The 23,641-nt window shown below is 47.7% G+C and overlaps 1 protein-coding gene across 1 annotated transcript in view; it reads left to right on the forward strand.

Moving 5' to 3' along the window:
• CTCFL (CCCTC-binding factor like) overlaps positions 1-23,641 on the forward strand; it is a 311,708-nt gene that overhangs the window by 120,665 nt on the left and 167,402 nt on the right. The window contains exons 4-5 of the mRNA XM_069650133.1: positions 1,904-2,024; positions 10,228-10,377. Of these exons, the coding sequence (XP_069506234.1) occupies positions 1,904-2,024; positions 10,228-10,377 (271 nt within the window). The remainder of the gene's footprint in view (positions 1-1,903; positions 2,025-10,227; positions 10,378-23,641) is intronic.

Genomic DNA, 23,641 nt, shown 5'->3' on the forward strand with positions numbered 1-23,641 from the left:
CTTGAGTCCATCTGCAAAGCGGCTACCTGGAGTTTTGTGCACACCTTTACAAAACACTACTGTCTAGATGCACACTCTAGATCTGACTCCCAGGTGGGACAGGCAGTATTAAGACATCTTTTCTCTACTGTTCCTTCTCATAACCCACCGCCAACTCCGGGTACTGCTCGCTAGTCTATGCACAGCATGTGATTCTAAGCAGGTGAAGAAACATCAGAAGACAATGCATTACTTACCGTAAAAACATTTCTGATGGTTGTATCTGCTTAGATTCACATGCGCCCACCCTTCCTCCCCGCTCGGATGGAAGGAACATAGACATCTTTCTACATCTCTCTCTCTTTTCTGTACTCACTCATGTATAGAAGGCTCCCTCAGGGCAGAAAAAATACAAACAGAGGGACCTCGACGCGTGAGGGATTGTGGGTACAACGCACATCACTATAAGGATAGTGTTACAGACACGCCTTGTCAACGTCCCCTTTTCGACTACGAAAAACAAAATGCAATACTCTGCAGTAACCACTGGATGTCGGACCTATGCACAGCATGTGAATCTAAGCAGATACAACCATCAGAAATGCTTTTACGGTAAGTAATGCATTGTCTTATTCATCTGTGTTCCAAGATCCTTATTTGGATCGACCTCATGGTCTGTCCCACATAGCAGAGGCCACGCGGGCATTGGATACAATACACAACTTGACTTGTTTTACAGTTGATCAAGTTGTGTATGTCCCATTCACTTTACCCCATACTGAATGTGCGTATTTTTTTGCCAAATCTGCAAACTATGCAGGTACCTCAGGGGAAGTGTCCTGTGACTGTGCTCAAGTTCCATTGGTCGGTTCGAGGTGCCCCTTTGATGAATTGAGAGTGAACCAGATGCTCACAAATATTTTTTGAGCACTTGAAAGCAAAGCGTGGAGATGGTTCACCCGGGAGGTTCAATTGTGCCAACTGCCACTATTTTCGTATGAGCTTTTTGACCTCATGTATGGGGGGCAATGCGTGACCACACGTCAATTGTTGTGTCGTATTTGCTGAAGTAGTCTTTGGAGTCGGTAAGGCTTCCCTGGGGGGATTTCTTCAACTGATTTATTTGGTTGATATGTGTTTTCTTGCATTGATGTAATTAACATGACTGGCATATATAATACTTTTGGAAATGCATTTGTATTACTTTAACCCTACAATTTTCGGTCTTTCGGGTTCCAACTAGTCTGTGTCCAAACAGAGGCCGCTACACCTTTCGGGTCTACTACTTCTGATTTCTCTCTCCAACACACTTGTTCTTAAACCCTTCTTTAATAGTCCAAGGTAACTGTCCCTTGGATTTATGATCTGTTTACAATTTGTTTAACCCCTTCATTTAAATAAATATTGTTACAAACCAAATTCTTTTTGAGTGGTTCGTACCAGAGTGACGAGCATAGGGTAACTCTGTAGTTTTTGTAGGGAAACCTCATCAGAGTGAGGGATAGATAGGTTTTGGTTTTCATTTAATAAAAGTCTATAGCAACCACTATGGCACCACTTGGTCAATCTCTTCTTTCCTTGTCGCCACAATTTAGAATGTGATAGCAAAGCCTGCGGATATCTAGCTATACCTTAGCATACACTGATTAAAAGGTGTATAATGGAATAATTTTGGCATTTGAGACTGTACCTGACATACGACACCAAATGCCTATTGGGTAGGCCATATTTTTTGTATTTTGTATGCTGCTTTCTAATGTTAAACACTCTTTTACCTCATTTCTCATTACATTACTCTCTGTTATCCTGGCTCCTCAGGCATCTACTCCAGAGCAAAACAAGACATGGGTGTCTGGTAAATTGGTCATATGTTTGCATTTGCTTTCTACCACAATGAAACTATTATCTAACATTTTTCCTCTAGGTTAGTAAAATGAAGCGTCACGTTCGTTCGCACACAGGAGAACGCCCATTCCCCTGCTGTCTGTGCAGTTATGCCAGCAGAGATACATACAAGCTGAAAAGACACATGAGGATTCATTCAGGTAAGCTGCTATGCAACATTATGCATCTAGGATGGAGGGTGGGGAGGACACCATTATACACTATGCTTGGCTGAAAACCCCAAATGCTACACCTAATTAGTTTTAAGAAGCAACTGAGATGCAGTTTCTCAAAGCCAAGAAGGATTGATTTGCATTTACACATCAGGGCAGACAGATGGAGGAGGTACAGCTACCAAAATCCTCTTTATTTGTCATTCAATCTAACAAACTCAATTCAATATAAACACAATTTAAGGCATACACTATTTTATGAACACCCTATCGAAGACATACACTATTCAACATTCAAACTGTTAAAACATACACTACCCTGCACACAACCTAAGTCATGCATTAGCAGTGGAGTAACTTTGCTGAAATTGTTGGGGACATGACATCTAAAGTAAATGGACCCCTGCCAACTGAAGGGGACAAAATGGTGTGGCACGAAAGTTGAGGGGGGGAGGCAAACACCCTTGTCCCCATCTTAAAATTGCGCCTATGTGCATTATATAATGTAAACAATATTAAATGCACAGACAATTTGTTAGACACACTTGTGCACACCTCATCTGTTAAGAATTCCAGGGTAAATTCTTTCAGGTCAACTCAGAACACCCCTGATTGCTGCCGATATAGACATGTGAAAATCTTCCAAAGCTCTTCAGGGTTTGGGTGGGGTGGTTCATTGGTGTTCAGGCTTGAAGGTTACATATGGCAGAAGCTAGAGGTTGCTGGTGGCTTTTCTAGTTTAGAGGTAAATAGGGAATGCTTTAATTTTCTATTTTCTAGATACATAAGGGTAGTTGAGGAAGAGGCGGAATTAGCACACACTGACTCATATGTTGTTTGGGCTTAGATTATTTTAGAGCTGATAGTGTCAGGCGATTACATTGAGTGGGTGCAGCTAGTGGTGCAACACATGTGGCATCTTGTGTCTAGGGAGGAGAGAATCTGGAAATTACCATGTAGGTAAAAATGTGCCACTCTTCATTTGTAGCTTCAACATATATTTATTTGATAGCTGGAAATGATCAACGACTGTGGATTGGGAAGATTAAATATATCTCTACGGGCGAGTTGGGAGAGGCAGTCGCCAATGCCAACAATTGTGCAATGAAAGGTCTAGGAGGGATGAGTGTGTTGTGTCTGAATAACAGTCCTTCCTCATCTGTGATATCAGCAGCCATCTTGCTGAAAGCTTGTAGTGTGGGGGACAGGTCCTTTTCCGGGGCCTTCCTTTCTTGTGTATTTCCCAATTAAGTGTAAATTGGGGTCTTCATGTACATTCTTCCTCCATATGGATATAGAATTGCTAGATGCAACGCTTTCTTCTGCATCTTGCACAGATGCTACAATTAAATTGTTTGAATTGCATCCAACATTGGTTTGTGGAGTAGTGCAAGGGGTGATAAGCAATCCACCTGGGTGTTCTGCCATCCTCGAACATACTCTATTTTGAACAGGAACTCCTGCAACTTAGCTGTCAGACGTGCCACTCGTTATGTGACTTTGCTGGTGCTTCCCAGCGTTATTATGTGGACTTAAAGTTTATGATCACTGCGAAGCGTGAAAGCTCTTCCTCATAGCTAGTTGTGGAAATGTTGTGTAGCCCATGCAAGCATTTTCTTCTTGATGATCGAGTAGTTCTTCTTGGGATCAGTGAGCCCTCAGGATGCAAATGCTACAATGGATTGCATTCACCCATAGATTCCTCATCTTGGTAGATATTGTTCCAACATCAGCTGCTCACATTTATTTGGGATAGGGCCACTTGATTTCATCGTTGACGACTCCCTCATGTATGACCGCGCCATTCCTCGAAAACAATGTAACGTCGGGTGCCGTATAAAAGGATGCACTACGCCCCCTTGTCTCAGTTCCTTTTTCTGAGCACTTAGCATGCTATTCGGAACACGCTCGTCTTCAATTCAAAAGAATTTGATTCAGCATCAGTCTGGTAGGGCCTAAACCGTCTGGGTTTAAATGCAGCAAGGACTGCAACTCTAAAATGTCTCTCATGGATCCACACACTATCTGTGTGTGGTGTCTTGGTGTCGGGCATAATATGGAGCAATGTGGTTCTTTTTTGGTGATGACCCGGAAGGCGATGAAGGAACGGTCAACAAAGCTGTCACTTGGCAGACCGCCATCAAAATTCCCGGCGAAATCGCTTCCAAAGTCATCAGAGCACAATACTGAAGGGCCTACTCCCGAGAAAGATCGGGAGGAACATCGCCATAAGACATCCAAAAAACATTTGCACTCGCATAGCGAATCTCACTACTCATCGTCGTCGTCTCAGACGCTATTCCGACTCGTCGGACAAAAAGGGTGAGCCGTACCCTGAAAAGGGTGCATCTAGGGAGGAATGGGAGGACTTCAAAAACTAAATGTTGAACGTTTTTGAAAAGGCCTCGGCTGGTAAGGCTCGATGCCACAGGTCGAAACGACTCCAACTGTGCCCGATCCGTCCAGCACGTATGCAGCCAAGGCAGGTCGAACGCCTTGAGTGTGAACCCTAAGGAGAAACCGCCTCCTGTGCCGAAACCATCTGCAGCCCCCTCGGACCAAGAAGTTCCTCGACCTGTGATCAAAGTGTCGTACCAGACCTTCGATCCGTGTTCTTCAACTCGATGTTGTCAAGTGGTGACGAGGAGGGTGACCTGATACCATTTGGGTTAGAGTCGATGGGGGTGCGACCATGGATCTGTTACCAGATTTTATAGAAGACCAGGCTGGGTTACTGCAACTGGCAGAGGACTTCCACCATTCCAATGATTTAGACACTTCTCTGGATGCGGAATTCCAGAAACTAAACCCATATGCACCCCCGAACGCCCAATATCGTAAGTCGGTCGATAAGGTCGGCGTGGCTTAGGGGCCTAGCGCTCCCACGATACCTGTGTTTCAGTATGACATTATCAACATCCTCGACCGTGGCCCGCAAACTGAACAGGCTTTGCCATTCAATGTGGCCATAGCACACCCAGTCATGAACTTGTGGCAGCGCCGTGCTCAACACCTGCAGTTGACATGGAGCTTATGAAAGAATCTAAGCCTGCAAGAGGTGACCTTCTGTTTTTGATGACTCACCCGAACCCCGAAGGGTCAGTGGTGCAGGACGCAACAGTCCAGGCCCTCAGCTTCGACGTCCAACCTCCTCACCAGAAGGGAATTGAAAAAGTCAACACTTTGGTGAAGAACGTTTTTGCCTCAGGGAGCATGGCTCTTAAAGCTATGAATGCCTCTTGTGCTTTTACTAAGTTCCCACATATCCTTTGGAGCACCATTTAGAAGCATCTGACCACCTCCCAGAGGGAGATGTCAAGAATGGCTTCTTAGAAACAGTGGCTAATGCAAAGAAATGGCCTGTCAATTGCCCCAAGACGCAACTGACTGTATGTGTTGTGCTATGGGCACTTTGACATTCTTGCACAGGTCTGCTTATTTGAGTGCCTTGGTTTTTCCACAAACATTCAGTCTGAGAAGTTGGACCTTGGTATCGATGGTAAACATCTTTTTGGTCTCAAAGCCAACGAGTCACTGGAAGAGGTCAAGGACTCAAAGCTGATGGCTAAATTATTAGGGTTAGCCATGCAGCAACAGCCTCCACGGCAGAATTTTGCCTACACCTCAGGAGAGCCAGCCAGGGGTTACAGTACTCCACCTTCCCCAGAAGGGCTCAAGCGCCACAGGCCAAACAAGGGCAACGCAGGTTCCCATGGCAACGTAGAGATAGAGGAGGTTTGGGACAGTCAACTACTGCTATAGTGTCAACAGCGCCTCAGAAACCTCTTTGAGGTCTCCCCCCATACTTTGCCGGTTGGAGGGAGAGTCTTGGTCAAATGGTAAGAAATATCTTCCGACGCATGGGTCCTTCAGCTCGAGTGGGGTTACTGCCTCCCTTAAGAGACCACCGAACAGACATCCACCTCCCTCTCAAAAGCCGGAACGGGAGCTCCAGGAAGAGCTGCAGGACCTTCTTTTGAAGGAAGCAGTAGAGGCCGTCCCGCGGTGGAAATAGGCTCAGGTTGGTACTCTCGATACTTCCTGGTTCCCAAGAAAGGGAGGGGGTACTCTGTCCAATCCCAGACCTCTGGGATTTGAACAAATTCCTGATGAAGGACAAATTCAGGATGGTGACGTTGAGGGACATTCTCCAGGCTCCTCAGTCCCAAGACTGGATGGTGTTGGTGGACCTTCAGGATACCTTTTTTCATATGCCCATCCACAGGAAGCACAGGCGGTTCCTAAGGTTTGTCATCTGGGATCCGCATTACCAATTCAAAGTTCTCCCTTTTGGCTTGACCTTTGCCTGCAGGGTCTTTACCAAGCTGATGGCAGTAGTAGCAGCCCACCTCAGGAGAGCCAGCATCTTTGTGCTTCCATACTTGGATGATTGGCTGGTCTGAGCACGGTCGCCGGAACAGGTTCTAAGCCAATTTGAAGACTCCTGTTCACCACTGCACGACTTGGGTTTCTCCCTGAATTTACAGAAATCACAGACCTCACCAGCGTAAAGGCTCCAGTTCATCGGAGCAGCCTTGGATACCCAGGAAGGGAATGCTCACATGGTCAGTCTCTTACAGAACTCCAGCAGTCTCCCAGCATCGGCTTTCCTGCAATTGCTGGGCCTCATGGCATACTGTATTTTCCTGGTGTTGCAGAAGCCAGTTGTGGCAGTACTTCAGCAATATGTCGGATGTCCTCCAGGTGTCGAGGTCTGTGGCGAAAGACCTGACCTCGTGGAGCAACAGGACGAACATGTTGGCGGGAGAATCTTTCTGGGTGTAATGGCCAGAGGAGCAGGTTGTCACCAAGGCCTCACTGAAGGGCTGGGGAGCTCATTGCCACCCCCACCAGATCAGCGGTCATTGGTCTCAGAGGGAGAAAGTTTACCACATCAGTCTGCTGGAGTTGGGAGCAGCCAGATTAGCACTGACAGTTTTTGCGCCTTCCCTGCAGGGGAAACATGTCCTGGTTTTAATGGACAACGCAGTTACCACTCAACTAGCAGGGAGGCGTGGGAAAACTGGCCCTGTGCAGGAAAGCCATGCAGCTATGGTTCTGGATGCTGGAGAACAACATCTCAGGCTCTGCAGCTCACCTGCAGGAGTGGAGAATGGGTTGGCAGACAGTCTGAGCAGACAGAGCTTGGTCTCCCATGAGTGGGAGCTATGCCCACAGGGTGGTACCCGGGATCTCCTGGAACTGGCTATTTGCCCGTCTCTCCAGCTTCCTTGGAGGCCGAAGCTCTTGTCACAGTCGAAGGTAATGTGCTTCACCCAAGCCCGGACCCTCTCAACCTGCATGCTTGGTTCTTTAGAGTGGATAAAGGAGGGATTGCACCAAATACCTACAGATCCACTACACAAAGGAACACATGCAAAATGCTGGCACACAAGGTACGTGTAAGACTGCTTGAGGTTAGGGTCTTATGTAAGATGTGGGCTATACTGAACTTAACTATATGGGGAAACATCACAGCAGCTAAGATGACACGCCTGCCCAAACTCTACCTCTGCCTAGTCAGAATGCTTCCGCAAGCGCTTCCTGCCAGAACACTCTCTGATACACACATAGGGCCAGATTCTCTGAAATTAGCGAAAATGAATGGAGAGCTCATTGCTGAACTGCTCAGGTCACCTTATTCTCAAAGGTGACTTGAGCATTTCAGGAGGGACGTTTCAAAATGTGTAGGGGGTGACCCTCCTTTTAAGTGCATCGCATTTGTGAATTCGGGATGTGCTTTTAAATGCCCAGAAACGCCCTGTTCCTTGCAAAAATGTAGACAGGGTGGAAGAGATTCACTCATTTAGATGCCCTTTGAGAATTGGACTGCTCCTTTATTTGGCGCAAGTGCATGTTCTGAAAAGAGATTTGTACTGGTGCCGGTAATACCAGCGATTTTTGTTGGTAGGGTGACGGAATGACCTCCAGCTATTAGCTGGAGGTAATTCTCCACCCCACTGGCAAACTTGTACTTTGCTGGTGCGGAAACATGCTGGTATATGGTAGCACCTGCACATTAATTCTGCACCGGCAAAGTTGTAATGAGGCCTTCCCCCCACCATTTGGGTACGCTGATGTAGACCAGACACAGAACTGAGCACGGATCAAGAGCAACCCAATCAGCCCCACCCCAAATGACTGATTGTGATCCATGGACGCTCCCGATATCATCCATCCCTCTGCCTATCAGACACCTGCTCTCAGAATGGAAAAGTGGAAACCTGCATAGAAACAAATATCTTCTTTTGAAGGATTTGTGCTTATAGAGAAACCCTGCTATGAAACGTGCCACCAGCACTCTACACTGGAGGACCTTGTAGAAGGCCAGAATATGGAAACATAGACAGATTATTGATGGGGGTAATCTATTGGAGTTTCTCAAATTCAACTACAAGCTATACCAACTACTCCAATCTTTGTTTTCTGTACTCCTTTCTCGACTGAATGCAATCATGCCTGCTCCTCCTAGTGTCTTCCTCTTGTCCCGGGAATCTTTACTGTTCGCTTCTACAAATTACTGACACCTCAAATCCATCACTACCAAAACTTTAGTGTTTCAGGAGCAAAGATGCCTGGGAAGCTTACTTAGGTTTGACAATCAGGGATCACAACTGGAATCAGATCTGTACAAATGCAATTGGCTGAAGAGTAATTCTAGACCTGTGCTAATCTCAGCAGAGGACAATTCATCATTTGTATTGGTCATCCTGGAAGATGTGGACCTGCAGGTTGCTTCCCTCTGGGGACTGCTACTTTTGTATGGAAACGATTGCACAATCATGCACATGTTCTAGCCACTGCAAGAAGATGAAATCATGTTGGGACGATGAGCTCCAGGGAATCGCCTTGGCCCTACGGGTTGCGATCTCAAGACTGCCTCTCAACAGCATATTGGACCTACTGTCCTCGCCTCTGCACATTCCTAATGGACAAATTAGGTGGACTTATAAAGATTTCAATGTGGCTAAGAAACAAGTACTGAGTCGGACCAAACCATCCTGCGAGGACTGGCTGCAGAGCATGATCACTCTTGCAACCAGTAAGAACATTTCCTTTCCGAGGAAAGATAAGCTTGAGGAAGACTACCTTTATTTGTGATTGTACCGGGCTGAGCAAGTGTTGCCCATTGTCTCCCCTCCTTTTACTGCCTTCAGCCTTATGTTTCCTTCATGATTCAGTCAGCATTAATATCCTCCTCTCTGTCCCTGCCCCTTTCCCCTTAACATCCATGAAACATGTGTTGTTTGTATCTTGCCTAGAAGCTGGGATCAAATGTAAGTAATGTCTTCAATAATGAGGAACACCACTGTATATGCTGATTTCTACTTGTGCAACGACTTATTATTGTTCAGATCTCATGCTGTCCTGGAAAAAAAAAACAATAAGCCATGTCTCAAGAAAAGGAATTAGCACCATAGTCATAAAGAGTCCCCAAATAGCTGAAAGAAACTCATTTTTGTATTGCAAACCGACTACATTTCTCATGAATGTTAGTATGTGCCACACTAGCGTGTAATAGTGATCACTAGCCTACCTCACATCTAGTTAGGATATTGAAGATTAGCAAGTGCCACACCCAGATGGAATAGTGAATGATAGCAAGCATCACGCCTAGACATAATTGCAAGGACAGCAACCCCAATTAACCAATCCACTAACAATTTCACCCCTCTGCATACACCTCTCAAACTCTAACCAAACACAACCACAAGCCTACAACACAACAATCCGCACAAACTTCACTACACTGCAACAAAAAACAAACCACACATAGACTCGCACAACAGCACATGATGACTACCGACCGACTGTTAATGACCCCAGTTACCTGACCCACCGGGCTGAGGCTGCCAACAGCACATCACTGCTCTCTTGCAGTTTTCCAGCTTATTCCGACTAACTCACCCCCCTCCCTTTTTCAGAGCCTCCAGAGTGCCAGGGGACCACTCCAGTGGTAATAGTGCGCTGTACAAATATCCTTTAACATTAACATTAAAATGACCTGTATGTTTGCAGCCTGAATTTAGTTTTCTTCCCCTAAGTTCATTTTACTGAGGAAAGGCATTCTGGGAGGTTGGGGAAATGAGTTTTAAGAAGCAATGTGGAGTCCGCACTTATTGATTTGTTTTTCCTGTAGTGAGCTCTACTGCCCCCTGATTGTTTCCATGATATTCGTGTTTCCTCAAAGGTGAAAAACCCTATGAATGCTACATTTGCCATGCCAAGTTCACGCAGAGCGGTACCTTGAAGATGCATATTTTGCAGAAACACACGCAAAATGTACCAAAATATCACTGTCCTCGTTGTGGCGTTGTCCTTTCCAGGAAGAGTGACTTGGGTAAGCTTCATGTGTTGCTCTTTGTTTAAAAGAAAATGCTGTCGATGTGTGTGGCCCTCATTAGGACCCTGGCGGAGTGGGTTTCCGCCAGCGCTAATCGCGGCGGACCCGTCCGCCGTACTACGAGTTCCCTTAGCGCCATGGAGGTTTTCTCCGCCTGGTTTTACCGGGCGGAGAAAACCATGGCGCTAAGGGACCTCGTTGTTAATTACGCCGCCGTACTTTACGGCGGCGTAATTAACTCCTTCCCCACTCCCATTATACCCTATGGGGCAAGAATGGGAATGGGGAAGGGTAAAATGGGGATTGGGGATTTACCGCTCCGCCAAGGTCGGCATGGGGTGGTAAATCCGCCAACCCCCATGGCGCTATCGGCGGCTTTCCGCCATGCTCCGCGGTGCATTTAGCACCGCGGATTCCGCCTGGGTCGTAATGAGGGCCTGTGTGTTTACTTTGTCTAAAGTGACGCTTAATGTAGCCAAGAATAGAGGTTCTATGCATTGCCTGGTGAAAGGGGTTGGGGAAGGGGGCAGCTTGTCTAAGCTGTACAGCAGTCTGTTGAAGCTTGGCCCTCCCATTATGTGGGCCATGTTTGTAGTCTGTTTAAGTTGCACCTAGGACCGGATGTGCACTGCAGAATCTGGACACAGACGTGTTTCCTTATTGCTTTACTCTAATGCCAAAGGAAATTATAAATGCCTTGTGACATGTGCCTGTATGGCAAAAGGCTGGGAGATTTCACAGGAATGAAATGCATTTTCACCCACATCACAGTCATATGCTGGCAGAAAGGAATTCGGATTTTTCTGGCCGGGTGGGCAGGGGTGGGCGAATTGTAACCTAAAATCCGTGCCCCTACTCTGCCATGAAACTCATTGAAAATCTGTCAGTTCATAAAAACATGCATACAAGTTTTACTTTTTTTTTAAGGGATTTGCAAACTGGCAGTAAAAAATGTGTTACATCAGTCCTCCAGACACTGTGTACATTTTATGAGTCTTTTCTTCCTGAGACCTCAGAAATCCTAGAAAGAGATCTGTTTATTCAAATGTTTAATTTGGCTAGGAGAGACAATACATGTTGACATACACGAAGGTGGCTTCCCAGTGCCAAAGTTTTGTCACAGTGGGCAAATGTGCAGGGCAAGATGCTGCGTGCATGTGTGTACACTGCCTTTTGCCCTGCACTTTTGCACTGCGCTGTGCAAAGTTAGTAAATGCTGCCTGGCATGTTCGCATGTCGGGCCGCGTTTCAGTGAAATTGACAGCCAGCGCAACGGATCCTTCTGGCGTCCGCCTGCTTTATGCGGCTGCTATTAATCACCCTAACTGCACTCCCCCAGCCTCTCTTCTCGCGTTGCACTTTCAGGCGAGGTGAGACAGGCGAGGAAATTAAGAGCAGAGGCACCGCAATCCTGTCCCAGTGCTAGTTGTTCTATAAAGTCGGCAGGGAGAGGAGGAGTGCAGCATCGCTGCTCCAGCGTGCAGATCTCCTCCCTAGTCCCTCTGCCTGGGACTGGAAAGGCATTCTGCACGGGAGAGCGTGACGCAACGCAGCGCCCCGGCCTTTGCGTGCACACACATGGGGCAATGGCAATCACTGACAGTAGTGTATGTTCCTGGGCATTGGATGACAATCTCAGGAACGATGTGAGTATTTGGCCATTTTTTTAGCAATACATGGCACAGGGCTGGGCACCTGACCTTTTGATGAATTACTTGCCTGTGGTCTGAGCACAAGGGTATTTGATTGTCATTTTTAGCAATGTACCTCGGTTTCAGGGTTGTGTCAAGGCTAGCTTATTGTATCCATGCCCTTAACATTACTGTGGAACGTGCACCGGCAAGACCCTCACACATTACGGGGTACCTGATTGTACACAACAATGCAGTAAAAGGGGAAAGAGAGTTAGAAAGAGGTTGTGAGAAGGAAGGGGGGATAGGATGACCAAGAAGAGGGCTAGGGAGAAAAGAGCAACCAGGTAAGGCCATTAATTGGGAAAAACAAATATTAAAGTGTGCACCAACATTATGGGTAGTTCCACACATTGCAGCATTAGTTCATTTATGTGATCTTACTCTTTTCTTGTGTTGCTGTGTTGCAGATGCCACGGGTCTGGAAATACAGATTCCTGTATCTGTTGTGTCTCTATATTTGCCTTACAACAACATTAGAAGTACTGTATCCGTTTTTTTTAGACAATCAGCTTTTTTGGTAATTCTCTACTCTTCAAATGAATAGATGAAAAAGGTATCACACCAGATTAACAGTAGGCATATCAGGCCCCTACGTCTTGGACACTATGAGTCCAGGTAAATCTTGCACCCTAGGACACCGGGTTGGAGCCTCAGGGGAAGACAGGCGATAGTTCACAACAATATGCTCGAAGGTCTGCAGGCAAAGTTTGTTTGAGTTCCCAGCTTCGATGAAAAATAAAGGAGAGTAAGCCGCACACTTCAGATTCAGGCAGGGGCAGGCACAGACCCTTCAAGACTGGCTCTGAAACAGTATCATGAAGCAGTGACTCACCAAGCCACATGCGAATGCACACCTCCCTTCAAAGAGGTACCAAAGTGACCGGCTGCAATAATAAGTCAGGCGTCCCAAGAACTTGATCCATGTTCCTTTATTTCACTCCCTATAGTGTAGAGGGTCCAGATAAGTAAACAGGGAAGACAGACCCACCATGCACACCATTTCACCCATCTCTCAGGCGCCCGAAACATTTACACAGAGGGTCTTCTCAACATTCCACTCAGCACGAGGCAGATTTGTCAATCACTCCTCCGCCTCCACTTACACAGAATACAACAGGTGTGCATTCACATGTGGTGGTGGCAGCCTCTGTATTCTTGGTATGGAGATCCCAGGTTTGTGACACAGCAAGGAATGTTAAACGCTGCCGCTTCCTGTTCTGATTCGGCACGGATGAATTTGTGCTGAATGCTGCTTCCTTGGGAGGGGAGCCCACCACGCTTCTGGTGCCAGTGCCTCACCTGGTGTGGTGCCAGTGCCTCACCTGGTTGGAACCTGTGCCAGACCTTTAATCACAGACCTTAGGGACCAGGGGTCTAAACCGAATTGCCAGCGAAAAGGCTGATAGCCGCGGATTCTGGGGTATGCAGTCCTAGGCCAACTTTCTGAGCATTTGAATGGCTTTCTCACCCTGACTGAGGTTGTGGCTAACAACACGGACATGATTGGTGCTATTGTTATCTGCCACTTCCTGGACTCACACAACTCCAACCGCGCCATGCTGCCTTCTGTGCACCCACATCTCTAACACTGGGTGTAAGATTGCAATCTATGGCAATGAGGTTCATATCTGGTCGTGTTCCATGGTTTCAGCCCTACAGATTAAAAGGTCGGGTGAGGGGTGGGGGAGCAGAGTGGTCGGGTGGTATGGGGTGACCCCCACATTAAAACCGAAAAATCATGATGAAATCTTCTAGAAAGTAACTTACTCTTACCATTCTGTGAGTAGTGCCAGCATTTGAATGATATTCCTTGCAATTACATGAGTGTTTGGGAATTTGATGGCAATGCCTTGACATTATATGAGTACTTGTGTATATGAGAACAATCATGGGACTGATATGAGTGTGAGTACTAGGACGAAAGACCGCAATTCCTGGCTGTGGAGTGAATACCTTGGTTTTTATGGCAAACCCTGGCAATACTGCGAGTAACTGGGCATTGGCATTAGATTGTAATGAAATCACGGTCAAAGGACAAATACCTGGGCATATGATGGCAATGAATTAAACAAAGGTTCCCGGTGCGTGAAGATGCACTGGGGATCCCAAAGAGGAGAAAAAAAAGAAAATTGGATCCCCGGCGCGAGATACGTGCCGGGGACCAGGAAACAAGAAAAAAGGGTTCGAGTAAGGGACCCTCACAAAATAAACTGCCACTAGCGTGAGCAGAGCAGCAGTTAACAGTTGGAGAACACTGCTGGAGGGTTACAGGCGCTCCGCGCCCTGACACCGCTGCGGCCTGAGCCTTTATGCTGGCTGATTAAAATAAATGGCTATGCACTAGAACCTGGAATTTTGAAAGTAATACCAGAGAATACGTTGTGTAACTGGTGTATGTTAGCATTGGCTGGCAATGATGGGAGTACTTGTGTATTTGATGGTAATCTCTGGCAATGGTGCATGCACCTTAGTGGTTGATCACAATAATCAGCCATGGCGTCAGTACCTGTGCATTTGATGGCAAACCCTTGCAACGTTGTTACTCCCTTGCAGTGCAATGGTGTGAGGCATGTTAGCCATACCCGCTGATTGTCTACCTACCCATACTATTGCACTCTCTAGTAATGATATGAGCACTGAAACATTTGAAGGCAATCTCAGTCAGTGGTGTGAGTACCCAGGCATTGCAACACAATCTTGGTCACTGGTGAGAGCGTATAGAGGGTGTCCAGTCATTTGGTCGACTGAAAACTGGTCGAATGACATTTGGTCGACGCAATTTGGTCGAAAACCAAATGGTCGAATTTTTTTTTATTTATATATTTATTTTTCGGGTTTTCGTTTTTTAAAAAAAAGGGTTTTTAGAGAAAAAAAGGGGGTTCGGGCGGACCCCCCCAAAAAAATAAAAAAAGGGGTGAAAATAAAAAAAAAAAAATTCGACCATTTGGTTTTCGACCAAATTGGTTCGACCATTTGTCTGGTCGACCAATTTTTTTCGACCAAATGTCTGGCAACCGTATAGAGCTGTGACGATAGTACCAACCCATTAATGTGCATACTTGTGTGTAGTGGTAGCTAGTGAATTTTAAAACATCTTGGGTGTAACCATTTTCCGCAAGCAAGCCTGCACCTTCCCGCCCAATCCTCATTGTGGTTTGGGGAAGTTCGCCTCCAGAAAGGCGTTTTTAAATGGTCAGTTAAAATGCTACATTTTACAGCAAAATGTATTCAAAAACGTGTATAAAAAGCTGTATGGTTTACAGACAGTTCTGTGACAAAACATATTAAATATTCTAATACATCTCTTGCGAGTAGTTCACCACTGGTACACAGGAGCCTTTTCTTGTAGCAAATTGTGCCGAGGCCCATCCGACAATTGGGCACGTAAGACAAACACTGGATTCCAGATGTGTGATCCAGTCCTGGAGCAATCCCGATCCGGTCTGCCACTCCACAATAGGGACAGTGATACTCATATACTCATATGCCAGTAGAAAATATATCCCTTTTGATTATTGTGCCAGGAGAGATATCATTCATATCTTTGTTCCTGTGCTTAATGAAATACACTCAAAAATAGCTGCAGGTTGTCTGCTACCTCATGGGAAGCCACACTGAAACATATCAGAGTGTTACAAAAGTATTCTAGTCATTGCCAAGAATAAGATCCTCAGTGTGCTACCTTCCATGGTTTTGCTCAATTAGATGCCCAGTGTGCTACCTTCCATGGTTTTGCTCAATTAGATGCCCAGTGTGCTACCTTGCAGGGTTTTGCTCAATAAGATACCCAGTGTGCTACCTTCCATGGTTTTTCTCAATTAGATGCCCAGTGTGCTACCTTCCAGGGTTTTGCTCAGTTAGATGCCCAGTGTGCTACCTTCCAGGGTTTTGCTCAATAAGATGCTCAGTGTGCTACCTTCCAGGGGTTTGCTCAAGTACATATATACATACTCAATTTGCTAGCATGTCAGTTTAAGAAGTGCCATGCCAATTTGAACATTGCTAAGAATGTTTCAAAATGTCCTAGTAAATCTCATGTAATCAGTGCCATGCAAGTTTCACTTGTGCCATGCACAGTGTTACCTCAGTTCAGCACATTGCCATATTCGTTTCTATATTGCCAGAGGAAATTGTGACGCCATGCTAATTCTATCACACTTAAGAACAGTTTTATGCTGTTTTTACATTGCCCACAGAAAATAGTGATGCCAGTCACAAAAGGCCATACCATTGTTGCCCCAGTTAAACATGTCATGTAGTTTCTACATTTCCCCCAAAAGGCTGTGATGCCAGTCTTTACAATTTATTTATTCATTTATTTGTTTTGTATTTGTAGAGCGCACTACAGCCCACAGGCAACAAGGCGCTTTAAGGAAACTTAAGGAGGCTTGCTTGAGGGTTACAATAAGCGGCCCAAGAAAGAATGCTTAGCTACATTTTGTTATGTTACATTTGTTACAGTTTGATACGTTTCAGTTGTTTACGGTATTCTTTTCTTATATAAAGTAACAGATGCAGTACATATAGGTTTCATATACATAGTGACATATGCAGTACAGAGTTCATGGGGATCTGCACTTTAGATAAAGAGCCTGGTTTTTAGGGCCTTGTGGAAGGCTGTGTGAGAGTCGATGGATCTAATCTGAGCTGGGAGGTTGTTCCACAAGGTTGCAGCCATTGTAGGGAAGCTGGTGCCTCCTGCATGCACTCTGCACGTGTGAGGAACCGTGATGTGGTTGGCATAGGCCGACCTCGAGGGCCTGGACACTGTTTGGTGATCCTTTGTGCTAGATACAAAGGAGCCTGATCATGAAGACATTTATGTGTTAGGGCCAAGGTTTTTGTAAACCATCCTTTCCTTGATGGGGAGCCAGTGTACCTGCCTCCTGACCCCAGTGATGTGTTCCTTACGGGAGATGCCTGTTGCGGCCCTTAAGGCATTATTTTGGGCAATCTGGAGCTTGGCAAGCTTTTTTTGAGAGGTTCCGATGAATAGGGCATTGCAATAGTCCAGTCTGGAACCGATGATGGCTCTGGCTATGGTGATGCAGTACTGTTGGGATATGAAAGGCCTAACAATGCCATGCCGTCGTTCTGCACCAGTTAAACACATTGTCAAGCTAGCCTCTACATTGCCCACAGGTGATGAAAATCCAGTCTCCACAATTCCATGCCAGTGTTGCTAAGATAAGCATATTGTCATGCTCGTTTTTACATTGCCTACACAAGGTTCTGATGCTAGGTTCATCAATACCATGCCAGTGTTAAACCGTTAATCACACTGTAAAGGTTGTATCTACATTTTCACCAGAACGTTTTGTTGGTTTTGTTAACAACACCATGCCACTTTTGCCTAGCATATTCACATGGTCCCGCTGGTGTCTACATTGCCCTTTCATAATGTGATTCCAGTTTCAACAAAGCCACTCCAGTGTTGCCTAACATCCTCACATCATCCTAATGGTTTCTGTATTTCCCGAGGAAACCAGTGATACAGGTTTCATCAAGTCCTTGTCAGTGTGGCCCCATTTAAGCTCATTATCTTGTGGTTTCTGCTTCACACCCAGAAAATAGTGTTGCTCATCTAAACAGTGTTGTGCTATTGTTTCGCTAATTGAACACATTTTTTTTTCCAGTAAATTCTTATTGAAAGTAACACAAAAAACCCAGTTTACCCCAACCTTTGAACCCCCCCCCCTTCCACATCCCCTCCCTCCCCCTCGGATCCAAGAGAACAAGTGGAAGCCCTTCCTTGTCATTGAACTGAAACAGATAATGAACATTTGTGTGCCTCGTTTGGTCTGACGAGATATCAAGGCTGAAAGACAGGTGGTATACCAATGAGTCAGTGCGCAGCCCTCCTCGAGGCCTTATAGGTCTGAATCATCCTGGGGGCGAATTATTCCCACTAGTTCCATAGCCTTGGGACACCAAGCTCGTCGTGCTCCCGCCTTCAAGTATGATAGTAAGTTAGACCAATCTGACATGAACTTCATGTGGAGATCCTGAATTGTATAAGTAAGCCATTCCAGGGCCAACAATGACCACATCTTCGCCACCCATTCGTGTTCCTGAGGCGGGTCTTTTCGATTTCCATTTCCGGGCTAGTACCAAGGCCGCCCCCCACATTATTATCACATAGAGTTTGCGGTCCGCTCTGTTAGATAGAGCTGAGAGCGTGCCATTAAGACCCAGCAAATCCCTCCCTCTATCCACTCCCATCTCTACGTCTAATACTTGGGAGATGGCCTGCCGAACTAGCGACCAAAAGAGATCAATTTTTGGACACTCCCACCATATATGAGACCAAGACCCTATTGCCCCACATTCCCTCCAGCAAAGCTCAGACACCGCCCGGTACATCCTATTTAACCTGCTCGGGGTCAGGTACCACCTTAGCATCAGTTTCAGCCAGATCTCCTGAAGCTGAAGGGATCTTGTAAGCTTACGAATCTGCAACCAGAGCTGCGACCACCCCTGCTCCTCTAGGACTCCCCCAACATCCCGTACCCATTTGGTCATGTACCTCCTAGACCTCAGGGGTTCATTTTGCTTTATAAGTTTGTATATAGACGAGACCACCCCTTTATCACCTGGGTCAGTGTCCAGGTACTTTTCAAACTGAGTGAGCGGTCTGGAACCCGCTTGGATGATCACCGGGTGAGAGACCCAATGCCGAATTTGGAGATATGAATACCTTTGCAGCTCCCCTAAACCGAAGTCCATCTTGCACCGTTCTAATTGTTTCACCTTCCCTTCCGCCACCATGTCCCGAATCATGCGGCACCCCCCCCTGAAACCAAGTGTCAAATGAAGGGTCTCCTGCTGCCGCAGGAGTAAATTGCGGGTTGCCATGCATGGGCGTGTACGGGGAGGGAAAAGTAGTGATGTGGGCCCTTCTAATAGCTTCGTCCCAAGCATCCGCTGTAGTGGACGTGATATCGCTGCAGTACATTCTAATCGGTCTGTCATGCCTCGGCAACCACAGAACCCCTTCTAGATCCCCTCCGACCACCGCCCTATCCATGACCCTCCACACCTTCCCTCTATCATCCCTCTGCCAATCTCTTATCACCCTGAGCTGATCCGCCAGGTAATATACCCTAAAGTCCGGCTCCCCAACTCCCCCCCCCCCCGGGAAGCCAAGGACTTCATAAGGGACACCGCCATCCTCAGCCGCCGACGCTTCTAAATGAAACAGCTTGTTATCTTATGTAAAGCTCTAAAGAAGGACGGCGGAATGTGCACTGGGAGAGCCGAGAAATGATACAGCAGGACAGGGAGGATCGCCATCTTCAAAGCGTTGATTCTGCCCAACCAAGAGGTCTCCAGGGGGCCCCAATCAACCAATTTCGATCTGACCTTCTGAAGAAGCGGGGGGTAATTTGCAGTGTACAGGTCGCTGATGTTCCTGGTCAGATGTATGCCAAGGTACTTTAGCGAGTTGTCAACCCAACGAAAGCTATACGCTTTCTTAATGTCCTGGACCATACGGGACTTCAAAGTGAGGGGGAGGGCCTCTGATTTATGGGCATTGATTTTCAAGCCCGCTACCTGGCCGAACCTGTCTAGTTCTCTCACCACTGCCAGCAAGGAGGTGATCGGGTGGGTCAGAGTGAAGATCATGTTGTCCGCGAAGGCTGCGATCTTATGGATCTGACCCCCAAATGGGATTCCTTCAATGTCCGTAGTCAATATCACCGTTTGCAAAAACGGCTCCAGGTGGAGAGCGTATATGAGCGGAAACAGCAGGCACCCCTGCTTAGTCCCCCTCTCTATTCATACCGGTGGAGAGATTTGGCCGTTTACTGCTAAGCGTATCACGGGGGCACAATAATTTGCCCTTACCCCCCTCAGGAAGCCCGGTCCGAAACCCATTTGACCCATAGCCTCAAACAAAAAGCCCCACTCCACGCGATCAAAGGCCTTCTCGGCATCAGTCGCCAGAAGCAAGGCCGGCAGCTCTTTTTTCTGGCCCTTTTCCACTAAATGAGCCAAGCGTTGCACGTTGTCAGATGTTTGTCTGCCTTTTATAAAACCCTCCTGGTCCCAGTGTATCAGTGTGGGGAGGACCCCCTCGAGACGATTGGCTAAGATCTTGGTTTGGATTTTAGCGTCAACGTTAATCAACGCAATGGGGCGGTAAGAGGCGCAGTTAGTCGGGTCTTTACCCTTTTTATGAAGGAGTATGACTTTAGCCTCATTCATGGACTCGGGGAGGAGCCCTGTGGAGCCAATAGAGTTAAACAATTTAGTTACGATGGGGATCAGGACCTCTTTATGTGTTTTGTAAAATTCTGACATGAACCCATCAGGCCCCGGGGCTTTGTTGGAGGACATGTTGTTGATCACTGTACGGACTTCGTCCGTGATGATCTCAGCCTCCAGCGCCTCTCTATCCGCCTGCAGCATCCTGCGTCACCCCGCTAAATGGAGGTATATCTTCTGCTCCGGGCGCGATGGGGCATCCGACCTGTAGAGGGCCGTGTAATACTTACAGAACTCACTCTCAATGTCGGGGTTCCTAGTGAGAAGGGTGCCTCCCTCGCCCCTAATTATAAGGATTGCTGAGTCCCCTGACTCCTTCCGAAGCTTTCTGGCTAGCAAACGGTCGGCTTTGTTGCCCTTGATATAGAACCTTTGACGCAGCCTGAGGAGTGTGCGTTCTGCAGCTCTGGTCTGAATGAGGTTAAGCTGACCTCTCACTGCTCTAAATTCCCTTTTGACAGCAGCCGATGCCCCCCCCATACGAGACATCACTTCTTTCAGTCTGTGTTCAAGCTGCTGCTCCTCTAGACGCAGCTCCCGTTCCCTTCTTGCTTTTATGGCTATTATCCTACCCCTGATCGTAGCTTTATGGGCATCCCACCAGGTTCGGGGGTTTGTATCCTCCCACTTATTATGGCCAGTGTACTCTACCACCTGCTCCTCAACCTCCCGAACCAGAACGAGGTCCCTGAACAGCGAGACTGGATACCTCCATTTCCAGATGCCCAGAGGGCTCTTTGGAATGGAGAGCTTAAAGATAAGTGGGGCATGATCCCCAAGGGCAATCGCCCCTATCTCTAGTGCAAGAGCTCTTCCCAGCAATGGTTTAGAAACCCAGACATAATCTATCCTCGAATGTGACCTATGCGCATGCGTGTAAAAGGTGAAGCCCACAGCATCCCCATAGAGTTTCCGCCAGACATCGACTAGGGACAAATCCTGCATTTTCCGCACCAAGTCCCCCGATGGTCCTGCCTGTGATTCCCAGGAGGCATAGCTCCTATCCCTAGAAGGGTCCCACGCTAGATTAAAGTCCCCCAACAGGAGAATATTAGCCCTGGCAAATTTCCCTAGGTGGGCCAGAATATTTTGTATGAAGGCATCCTGGGCTAGGTTGGGAGCATAAAGTGTTGCTATCGTGAAAGTATCCACCGTCCCCTCCAGAATCAGGGCTAGATATCTACCGCAATTGTCTTTTTGCATAGCGCTGACAGTGAAATATAGTCCATCTCTCATGGCTATTAATACCCCTCCCTTCTTGTGTGGTTGTGTGGCCTGGAATAACCGGGAATAGCCCCTAAATTTAATCCTATGTGTGTCCCTAGTGTGAACATGGGTCTCCTGAAGGGCCACTACATGTGGTTGTTCCCGCTTAAGAAACCTCTCCACCCTCATCCTTTTAACCTGGGAGTTAAGGCCATTCACATTTAGTGAAAGGCACTTTAAGAGGTCAGCTCTAGCCATTACTCAAGGGTTGGCGATGTCTCGCTGCCCCCCCCCCCCCCCTGGGCCCCAAAGCACTCCATCGAATGCCACCTGAAAGAACTCTTCCACCTCAGGACACAAGATGGGCTCCCAAAACCCAACCCCTGGATCCCCCCCTTCCCACCCACCCCAAAGCCAGGTGAGATCGGTTGGCACCGAGCCCCCCTTGTGACCAATCCCCGAGAACCGAACTCAATAAAACACCCGGAAACTCCCCACGCGGGATAACCCAATCCCATTCCAAGTAACGCCCCCCCTCCCTCCCTGATGCTCATACACCTCAATAATGCTGCCCCGCAGCTGGTACGGAAAAGCTTAGACTGAAACCCTCCCCGGACTCAACTTTGGTGGCCGCATGGCTGCTCAAGGGCCTATGTGCCCAGGGGTGAACCCGCCTCCCCCGAAGGTTCCCCCGCTGAATCAATGCTAATGTCACTCTTGGGGGCCGGGCCCGTGTCCCTCCTCTTTTTGCACTTGGGTTTAGCCGTAGACCACTCCCAAGGTCTACGCTCGATAGGCTGTGCCTCCCGCGGCGCCGCAAGGGACTGCGGCCGCTCCTCCAGACCAAGCAAGGCCAGACCATGATCACAGGTCGTGATTTCATGCTGGGAACCTTGCCAAGTGAATTGCAGACCAAACGGGTGGGCCCATCTATACCGAATGTGCTGGGACCGTAGGTAGGACAGGACCGGGCCCATCCGTCTCCTTTTAATTAGCGTAATCCGCGCCAGGTCCTGAAACAAAGCTATATCTTGACCGTTATGGGTGATGCGCGTGGCCTTTCTCGCCTTTTCCATAATCTTCTCCTTCAACGCAAAATTGTGGAAAGCCACTAGCACATCACGTGGACGAGATCCTGGTTCCTGACTGCGTGGGCCCATCCGATGGACCCTGCATGTCTGTGTCTTGGTCGGAATCCAGCAGGCCGCCGAAGATCTCCTTCAACGTTGGAGATAGCTCCTGATCGGAGATGCTCTCTGGAAGGGATTTAACCCTAATGTTCGACCTCCTGGACCTGTTCTCCAGGTCCTCGGCTTGAAGCTCCAAGTTCTGGGTGGCTGTCGCTAGGGTTTCCAGGAGAATGTACACCTTCCTCGCGTCCTCGGTCAGCTCCTGGATGGCTCGCTCGTTGGTGTCCACCCTCTCTTCAATTCTGTTAATATCTCTTTTAATATCTCTGAGGCCTTCTGCTAGGTCTTCACGGAGCTTGTCCATCTGTAGCTGGCCTGCAGATGTAATCTTCTCCACCAGGCCCGACATAAAATGAGTTAGCATAGCCTGAGTAACCGGTCCGTCATTGTCTCCCCGGGTGGCCTGGGGTGCGCTCACCTCCGTTGGTACGGCTATGTCCTGGGGGGATGCCATCTCCGTGTCTTTCACCCAAAGTTTTGTAAGGGGCCCCTCCGGCAGTCTCCTAGTGCACTTTCCCTGGGACAGATTCTCTCTAGCCCTGTTCCTGGACATCTCAAAGCTTATCTGCTATGTGTGACAAGGGGCCAGGACCCCAGGGACCCAACGCAAGGGCCAGCTGGGCCGCCCAACCACAGGCCTGGTGGTTACTGCAATGTTCCACTCCTTCCCCGGTGCTTCTCCACAGGAAGAGGATGCCGCCGAGCTGGTCCGGACTCGCCCAAGCCGCGAGTATCGCGGCACCAGCCGGAGCCCTGTCCCAGAATCCAGGCTCGGCACCTGGGCCTGCTTCAGTCCTCCGGGGCCCCCTTCGGGGGACCCCTTATCCTAATGTCTTAAACTCTCCGCCCGGCCCCCCCTGCCTCCGGGGGTCAGCGCCTCATACTGGGGCCCCTTGGGCCTCT

This window comes from Ambystoma mexicanum, chromosome 3p, assembly GCF_040938575.1.
Source record: "Ambystoma mexicanum isolate Mex_15411 chromosome 3p, UKY_AmexF1_1, whole genome shotgun sequence".
In the NCBI taxonomy this organism is placed as follows: domain Eukaryota; kingdom Metazoa; phylum Chordata; class Amphibia; order Caudata; family Ambystomatidae; genus Ambystoma; species Ambystoma mexicanum.